The following is a 9,912-nucleotide window of genomic DNA, read 5'->3' as shown; positions in this document are numbered from 1 at the left end:
CCCTACATCGTCCTCCCTCTTCCTTCCTTGGTCGTTTTTGGTTATTGTACTCGTGGCTTATCTTCATCTATTGATGTGTTTCCTGATGTCAACGGGCCGAGCTCCGAAATACTACTAGTGTTCAACTGTGGACAGCGAGCACGCTAGCTAGAATTATGTGTGTGGTATTGTATTTTCTGATGACGACTCAAATGTCGATTGAACCTTTAGGGTAGACACGTTCGATTTGTTAGGCATTGTGTGAACAGTCGATATTAACTAGGTCGGTGTAGGCAGCCAGTGCCTCTTCTCGATGATCTCGATGAGGCCATGAGGGTGCTGGTAACATCTTGTTGCTTTTCCTAGAGCCAGTCAGCTGCGCCAATTCGTTAAATGAAGATGATGAAAGTCAACTAGAAGACCAGAGGGAAAAAAAGGAAAAATAGCTGCTAACATCTCCTCTTGCTCACTGCTACGCGGGTCCTACTCTTCAACCACCAGCATCGCCATCCTCCGTCCTCCATGTACTCATCTGTTGGCGAAAGGGTTAGGGTCCAGGATTGTTAGGGTTAAGATTCAGGGATTAGGTGGCCTCCGAGCTTAGAGAGAGGTCATTGGACGACAAACGGCTTGGTGGTGGCTGTAGGTTGTGAATGGGGTGGTGAGTGGCGGGGTGCGGCCAGCAGGGGCGAAGCTGAGGGGGGGCTGGGGTGGGCCGGGCCCCATCCGATTTTGGGAACCCCTCGTAGCCCAGTCCACACAACTACACAAGCCCATCACCGTAAGACTGTAAGTTTTTGCACATTTGCTGTTTATGTGATGTTGGAGCTAGCTGCTAGGTAATACTAGCTATATTGAACATTTTTTATATATCAAAACATACGTTGGTTTTAGCCATTTGGTCATAGGTTTCACTGGCTTGTCCCCCCAACCTTAAATCTTGGCTTCGCCCCTGGCCGCCAGTTGTAGGTGACGAAGAACGGTTGGTGGACTATGCCGATGACGGAGGAGCCAAGAAAATTGTTCCGCCAGTGGTAGAGCTTCAACTAAATGATAGTAGGGACTGCTCTTAAGTGAATTATAAAAAAGCAAGCCATACAGGTCTAATTTCACTGGGATGCTGAGCATTTAGCCAAATGTTGGAGGAGCCATGGACCCATTTGGCCAGCACAAAGCTATACCATTGTACCGAAAACTGGATTAACGCGTCGGTATGAACATTGTCGGAGATGGGGCAGAAGGGTAGGATAGGGGCAATGGAGGCGAGAAGATCTTGCCAGAGAGGCGAAATGAGGGCGGTGGCTCATCGACGGTCTCATTGATGTCAAGCGGGACGACGGACGGGTCGTGAGAGATGTGTAAACTTAGGTTACTCCCCCCCCCCCCCCCCCCCCCAAGCGACGTATAATAGGCCTGGGTCTGGGCTGATACCGCGTTGCGCACGACCGGAGCATGGAGAGCAATTGCTTGCAGGTTGTGTCGCAACGTGCGGCGGGCCACTCGCTACCTCTAGCCCTAGAGGGGCAATGGGCGACGCGACTCTTCACTAGCCAACGGCTCCGCGAGACGACCTGCGCTGCAGTGTTTAATCTCCGCGGTTCAGCTAGCGGAACTTCTTGAGCACAAATTACAAGGCGTACTAGAAACTAGGCCAAGCCCTCTCGTCAATCGCTGGTCTCCGCCCCCCTCCCGCTCCTCCCCAGCTCGGCCTGCTCCGCCTCCGCATGTCAATCCATGGGCTGATACTCGAAGTCAGAGGTGCCTCTCTCGAACCCCTCCTTCGGTCCCTCCCCCACAACCCGTCCGGATTCCTCTTCTTCCTCGCTCCTTCTGGGAGCCGGTAAGCGGCAGCGACGAACACCGCGCTGAATCCCCTGTGCCTGCTCTGCAGTGACCGGGTGCCGGAAGCTGCGGGACACGGAGTTCTTCTCGCGGCAGGACCCCTACGTCGTCCTCGAGTACGCCACCACCAAGCTCCGCACCCGCACCTGCACCGGTCCGTCAACCCCCCCCCCCTCCCCCATCCCCCTTTCCTTCCTTAGCCGTCTTTGGTCGTTGGTACCCGTGGCTTATCTCGTCTATTGATGCGTTTCCTGATGTCAACGGGCCGGACTCCAAAATACTACTACTAGTGTTCAACTGTGGACAGCGAGCGCGCTTGAATTATGTGTGTGGTATTGTATTTTCTGATGGCGACTCAGATGTTGATTGAACCTTTAGGGCAGACTCGTTCAATTTGTTAGGCATTGGGTGAACTGTCAAAATTAACTAGGTAGGTGAGTAGTGACTAGGCAGCCAGTTCCTCTTCTCGATAATCTCGATGAGGTTTCTGGTAACTTCTTGCTGGTTTTCCTAGAGCCAGCCAGTCAGCTGCACCAATTCGTTAAATGAAGATGATGAAACTCAACTAGAAGAACAAAGGGGAAAAAAAAGGAAAACAGCTGCTAACAGGCAGAAACAATGAACGGAAAAGATGGCAAAACAGCAGCATATAAGAGAAGTCAGCCAATGTGCTAGGGTCCATAGGGAACAAATACCACTGGAAAACAGCTTACTACAGAGGCCAACCAGCTGGACTGATTCTATCTAACTTTGTATAGTGTCTCTGTGCCTAGTTTATGTGATGTTATTATATTAGATGCCCCCGAGTGAAATCATGGCCCCTTTCAGTTGGCATAATATGCCTGACTGGGGTTGATTTAAGAGTAAATTATGTCGGTTCTTTCAATTTTAAAAGGGAATTCAGTTTGATATGCAGTTGTTATAACTACTTGCCCACTTCACACCATCGTGCTTATATTAATCTTTTATCGTTAATGGTTGAAAAGTATCATGAAAAGATGGACATATTGTTGCTACTAAAAGCACGTACTTAGGGTTACTGTGCGGCAGTTCAAAACTGGAAATAAGGGTAGCATTACTTAGACAGTTAATCAATTTCATAAGTGGTGTTCTACTTTTTTACTGACCTCCACAAACTATAGTACTATTGGATATTTGTATGTCCCATCAATTAGAAATATGAACTACAGTGTATCGAGCATCATGTCACTGTTGTCAATGTGAGGCTAGTTGTTTGCAATTGTTGTAGGACCACATGTTTTCTCTTTTCGTGTGTGTAGAATCTGGAATCTATCTGTATGACTGCATAGTGTTTCCACGGATTTGAAAATTAATTGCACAAAACCTAGAGCAATGAAGGAAGTAGAAGAGTGATGGGTATATACAGAACACACCCTTAACCTGTGCTCTTCAAAAAATGAGACTAATCTCTTGTTGATCTTTAACCAACTGAGCTATAAGACATTACTAACAGCGATGAAATATTCATGTCATTGATATCTTATCTCGATGAACTTCTACAGAACTTTACCTACACATCAGCTTACTGTTGTGATATTTTCTATGTCTGCATCTTAGTCTAGTGCTTCTTTTTCTTTTTGGGTAAATGTTATATTGATGCCAGATGGGGGAAGAAACCCGACTTTCGATGAGAAATTTCACATACCCCTCATTGAAGGGCTCCGTGAGCTGGATGTTTATGTTTGGAACAGCAACACACTCAACCATGATGACTTCATCGGCAGTGGCAGGTTTGTGGCTCTTAATGTCGGTTCATTTGGTGAATTGTGGTTATTGTTTTACAACCAACCTTTGGTTGGGTTTCCTTGTAGGGTTCATCTCCACAAGGTGCTCACACAAGGATATGATGACTGCTCATGGCCGCTTCAGACACGCCACATGAGGTACTGCTGTCTCATATACCTTGACCGGCTGACTGCCCTGCACGTGTCAACTTTCTGACAGTATGGTATTTGTAGGTCTGCTGGGGAGGTGAAGCTCATTATGCACTTTGATGTCTCAGCAATGGTGAGAGACTGATTATTATTATTATTATTTGTTGCCTTCTTAAGACTGATGTGTGTTTGATTTTCTTATTTCTGTCAGAAGAAGAAGATGGGTAAAAGTGTCGCCACATCAAGCATGCATTCTGTTCCTCCACCTCCAATGCCAACACCGGCACCAGTACTAGCATCAGCAGTTCCATACACTGGTGCCCAACCTTCATATCCACCTGTTTCAGCATATCCTGCAGCATCTACGCACCCAACTTATCCAACTCCGAGCCATTCACCATACAAAAGTCCAGAATATGCACCACCTCCGCAGCAACTATGCCCACCAATGGGATATCCTGCTCCGTCGTACCCACCACAGCCATATGAGCAAGCATACCCACCACAGCCATATGGCTACCCTGCACAGCAACCATACCCACCCCCGCTGGCAGCACAGTCCCCCTATCCACCTGGTAAGATCAAATTGGGCAGAGATAAATTCATCCAGTTTCATGATATTTCTCAATGCACTGACTAGTTGATCTCTTTTTGCTTCAATCGATCTTATGCAGCACCCTACCCTGGAACTTACCCACCAAGACCTTATTGATATAGCAGCTTCGGTAACCTCAAGCAGAGGGATCAAAAGCAACAAATGATAATCCTGATGCTATATGATGTGTGCCTGCGTGTGGATTTTTTTAGTTTCTGGTTATTTGGTTATTTTTCTAACAAAACATAAATACTATCAACCGTCGCTGAGCTGTTGCATGTTGATCACAAGCCAATTAAGGTCTGGATGCCTCGTGAGAAATAAAAAGGAATATGGACAATTCACGCGCCTGATGATGAAGAAGCTTAGTTAAGTGAAGCAAATGGAAATTGGTTCCTTTGAATCGTGTGAACAGCCCAGCGATCATCAGTAATATTTACCCTCTCTAATATGTACTAGCTTGTAGAATGCCTTGACGATGTCCATTCTATATTCGTGCAGTTGTTTGCCAAAATAGAGACCAGACCCACCTTTCTTCTGTCTTACGGGTCAAGTCTGACTGTTCTATGGCTATACAATTGTATGTAATGGGGTGTTGGTAATAACTGCATGCAAATGTGGTAGCTGCGAAGATTGCAGCAACTCGTAGACTTGAAATGTAAATGTAGCTCTCGATAAGTTTGCTTTGGTGATGAACTCTTGACGTGTATGCCCAGCAGGCACTTTTGTGGTCTTGTTCATTGTTCTGCTTTATCTTGTAGCAAATCCTGCACGGTGACTTTAGGCTAGGGCATCTGGGCATGCATACCGTGGTTTCCCTAAATACAGCAGCTACACATTTTCTGTTAAGACCCTTTCTATATCTTCCCAATTTTTTTATCACTGCTTTTACAGACTTCTAGATGTTTTAGTTTGAGACGAGAACTGCGCGATGAACCTAGATACGCCGATGCTTTCAGATTGCACTGTTGTGTGTTCGGTTGATGCCAGTGAAACAGCAGGCAGTACATGCTGCTGTACAGGTGCAGAGTCGATGAACGAAGCAGATGAAAGCTCCTTACTTGAGCTCTTGTTCAGATGATCTGAACAAACAACGACGGTACAAGCATTTTTGTCCGAAGCGGGATTTTTTTTTATGTTACTATAATAGCGCCATTGCGGCTGACCATCATCTGGTGTTGTACTCATATCTGTTGTGCAAGCGCCCATCTGGAGTCCTTTATTTAAGAGGAAGCGGCTGTTGTATATATGATAAAGACTTGAGTCGTGTTAATGGCCTGTTTGGACAGGGTATATTTGGATTGAAATCCTAAAGCTTGTGGAGTAATCCTCTCCAGTTGTTTGTATGTCCTTTTGAATTGTGTTTTCATGGCTCCGACGGTTCAGAACTTGAGGATAGAGCCAAACACTCTAGCTTTCACTTGCAGTTACTACGACGCTACATGTTTCAGGAATTTTCCTCCTGAAATCCTGCTCCAAAAAATGAACAAATATGTGCAGCTAAATCCAAAATATGATCACGCACAGTTGGGTGAATGTGAATCCACTCTCTTGTATCGGCTGAGCTTGGGCGCGCGCGCCGGCCATTGGCTGCCATGCCCAGCTAGCAGCCGGTGACCAAGTCGTTCGCCTCCAGCTGAACCGTCCGTGGCGTGGCCCTAGCTGGATGCAAGAGGCGGAGGCAGAGAGGCCTCCAGGGTGAGGGAGAGAGATGCAAGGGACGGCCGGCGTGCGGCGGCTCTCTGGCGAGCCTCGGCGTGAAGCGGAGGTGGCGTTTCTTCGGGGTTTCAATTACCGACCGATGGTCGGTATCTCAAACCGTCCACCCTTGGGAATTTGGCAAATCGCTGGAGGCGTCTTCCTCGTCAAGCTCGGACGCCGGAGTTCAGTGGGGTCCGCCGTCTCAGGAGAATCAGAGGGCCGTGTAGGATCAAATATGCGTAAATTACCTAATCAGAAGGGGTCAAAGATTGCCGAACCTAATTTGAAATTTTAAATCACTCTAATCAAATACGCAATTAATTTGTGAAATTCAATGTGAGATAGACAGCTATCCCGACATTAAAATTGATGCCTACAAAAAACTAACTGTTAGATTGCCCTAAAATTTGTAGGGTAGAAACTACACGATCATATGAAACTATTTTCATAAGAATCAGGTCAATCAGATCTCTGAATTTAAAGATATAAAATTTACAAGCAGATTATTACAAATTGTGATGAAAATAGATCAAATACAAATAACACAAAAATTACTAAAATTTGACCTACTAAATTTCTCAAAACATTACCTTGATGCTTGATGATGATTTTGAATAGATCAAACTAAGAGAAGTCGTAACGGACAAGCATCCATCAAAAATCATAGCGAAATGAGGAACGTGGAAAAGCATGGAGAAAACTTATTGTTACCTCTGTTCTCAAATAGATGTTGTTTTAGAACTTAATTTTGTTCTCTAATAGATACCATTTTAGGTTTCCTAGACGGTGTTTACCCAAAAAGCCCCTATTAAAAGCTAATGGAATTTGGAATTTAATGAAATAAGCATGGTGGATCGGGTGGTATGAGTGCTATTAATTTGAGATGGGAGTAATTGAAAGGGATAGATATGTCAAAGGTTGCTATATTGATTGTCACCTTGTTCTATGTTCTAAAGCTAAAACGATATTTAAAACAGAATAAAGGTAGTAGAATTTAATCTTCATTATATAGATAAGTTCATAAGATACATTATAAAACATCCTTCAAAATTTCCTCGGGAAACCTTAGATTAAACTCTCTCTAATCTATCTTCCTAAAACCCTTGGTACTGTTCCTCGTCTGGCATATCTCTGCTGCCACCTGTACGCAACATTACACGATTCCTTTGATTTTCGGCCGGTTGATCCCTCAACGAAACCGACCTGGACTTCACAGCCGCATGGGCCACATCCTACTCGGGCCCCCTCCTGCTGGTCGCTAGGCCAACAGGCCGTGCTCCCAGTGAATTTTTTATATATTTTATTTTTTTAATTTTATAAAAATATACGATCGTTTCAAAAAATCGCAAATCTAACTTATCGTTGTCTGTTCAATAGGCGAGAACAAGGTCTCATCCGTTGAATGTTCGATCTTGTGAGCCCCGTCGGTCATCAAATTAAATAACCAGAGAGAGAAAGATCTTGCGCGCTGAACACGCATGACTTTGTTCTCGCCTGTTGATGACACCTTTATGTCACTCGTTCAGCGGACGAGAAATTGATCTCACCCGCTGAATAGGTGATATGTGCATATAATTTTTATTTTTTTAATTAAACTTTTTGTATACAATAATTTGAAAAGCAGTGCACATTCATTCGGTGAAAATTATTGGTTATGCAAATAGTTATTGACAGTGGTTATAGTTTTAAATTTTTTGATTCAATATAAATTTGTTGACATTTGTTTAGTTCTTTGATGTAAAATTATATGAGTAATGTTTTAGCAAAGTTATGTTGGTAGGATACAAAATCTATTTTTTTGAAAAATTGTAGTTGTGAAGCACTATTAGTATAGAACATGGCACGGAGGTTACATACGCTAACAAACATTATATTGAACATGAGGTTTATCATCACTGTGTGAAAGGATTCTAACCATAAAGAGATGACGACAATAAACGTTGGCGTGTACGATACGCCTAAAGACTAACCTAATAGCGTGCCGCTGCTAATCTTGACATGCCTTAGGGAATGAAAAATATCGGATTCGACTGAGTGCACCAAGGATATTTACCCTTTCGCAGGGCTTCAGGGCCTTACGCACTATCGCGACGGGCCATCTCCAGCTTCTTTTCCCTCTCTAATTTGCATGCTTCAGCCACAACACGCTCCTTCGTTGTCTTTCTCATGAGCTATTTTTCCTAACGCTTTAGTCGTAGTTCCTCCAGCTATTGCTCGTACTCCCAGCGTTCGTATGTTTCCCTTCACCACAGCATGCTCATATCGATTACCGCTTCTGATGCTCATTTTGCTCCATATTGAGCCATTCTATGAAGTCACAAATACGTGGAGAAGACTGAACAGATAAAAGAATATGGGAGATTAGTAAGATAGTGCATGAAATTATATGGAAAGTGCTACATAAGTGATCTATGTCGCTATACCGATAAGTACTCGTATGGTTCATATCGAGGCTTGTCATATTGATAGTTGGCACATATGAAAAAGCTTAGGCTATATGTGTAGGAGATGTCCTAGGACTCACGAAGTCTACAAGGGTCACTACAGAAGCACATTGGCGGTTAGATCTCTTAGGGGATAAAATTCCCTAATGTTTCTTTAGTTGGTTTGGTGGAGTTGAGGAATACATTGCAGTTGAGAAAGCTGAGAAAGGAGTGGTGTATCAATGGATGAGGGTGGAGTTGTTTATAGTGGCTAGGAACTAGTGCATAGACTGAGTGTATGAGCTTGCATAAGGGCTGGAGCATAGGATTCTGGTAAAGCTGGAAAAGTTATGGTATTGATGTTTGACAAAGATTTCTTGTGAAAGTTATTTCTTGGTGTGGTTATTTCATTCTGCAAAAGTTTAGTAAGGAGTTATTGTTGCCTCTGCATGGAAGACAGTGAATCCTATGAAAGCATTAGGTTTAAAAAATGTGTTGGTACAATAAAATAACCCAACCATTTCATTGAAGAAAGTAAAGTACATCACAAATAAGGGTTATTGTAAGCATTCATTGTCTGTCTGTGGGTATATAAGGCAATATGCACCGACTCGTACACATTTTACGATAAGTTACAATGACATGAAGTACTCCATCGCTAAACGAAGCATGTCTTATGGAAAGACAGATTACTGGGTGCAAGAAAATATATGCGGAAACCACACTGCTCTTCCTTGCTCGTTTTAACCGCCAAGTTGACATGGAGACGATGATGTAGTCCAAGTTTATGAGCATTTTGGTGACGTAGGACATTGATTCGTCTGTCGTCCATATTTTAGAGTATGAAAAAATAATACTCACCTTCTTTCTCAACATGGCTTCTGCAGTAACATCGGCTTATGTACGCGCTACTACATAGCAGTCCCTGAAATACTTGCATGTCCCTTGAAGTATGAACTCTACAGTCCCCACCAGCGGTAAACCCCTCACACCTTTTATCATCTAGTTGTAAACTTTTGCTAAATTTGTAGTCATAATGCCGTACATAGCCCCATTTGTATCATAGAGAAGAGGTCACTTTCCCTTCGGCTCATTCTCAATCTAGTAGCTAAATGACCTGGTAGATGACTCGGTCCTCTGTATGATGCCAACTTCATTATTCTTTGGTAGGAACTCAAGAGGTACTAGCATCCTCTAGTCCCTCATGGGCCTTCTTGCGTGCTCATGTGTTTGCTTTTTCATCAGCTCATCTAGTGTCTTTTAAAGAGTATCAAACTTTCACTGCTGGTTCTAATCGCACAATCGTTTGAACATTTCATGAGATACTTGTTCTTGAATTGGCCACCTCAAATACCTTATGCACCACCTACTCTGCAGATCTGGCCACACAAGTTCAATCAAGCCATCGTCTGTTCCATTTTGCAGATCCATAATTGCCTTAAGCATCCCAGCATGCCAACCATGTATAATGCACACG

The 9,912-nt window shown here is 43.8% G+C and overlaps 1 protein-coding gene across 2 annotated transcripts; it reads left to right on the top strand.

Annotated features, from left to right (window-relative positions):
* Nucleotides 1–1,412: 1,412 nt before the first annotated feature.
* LOC133883344 (elicitor-responsive protein 1-like) lies at nt 1,413–5,045 on the top strand. 2 transcript variants are annotated; one of them, XM_062322640.1, is made up of 7 exons: nt 1,413–1,737; nt 1,871–1,975; nt 3,446–3,572; nt 3,654–3,725; nt 3,801–3,849; nt 3,931–4,291; nt 4,391–5,045. In XM_062322640.1, exons 1-7 carry the CDS (start codon nt 1,704–1,706, stop codon nt 4,426–4,428), a joined length of 786 nt encoding a protein of 261 aa, XP_062178624.1. In that variant the 5' UTR covers nt 1,413–1,703; the 3' UTR covers nt 4,429–5,045. The 2 variants fall into 2 exon arrangements, with proteins under 2 accessions (XP_062178624.1, XP_062178623.1); XM_062322639.1 differs by having other exon boundaries at nt 1,414–1,737; nt 3,928–4,291.
* The last annotated feature ends 4,867 nt before the right edge of the window (nt 5,046–9,912 follow it).

This window comes from Phragmites australis, chromosome 10 (genome assembly GCF_958298935.1).
Source record: "Phragmites australis chromosome 10, lpPhrAust1.1, whole genome shotgun sequence".
Taxonomy (NCBI): Eukaryota; Viridiplantae; Streptophyta; class Magnoliopsida; order Poales; family Poaceae; genus Phragmites; species Phragmites australis.
This window is presented reverse-complemented; position numbering and strand designations above follow the sequence as displayed.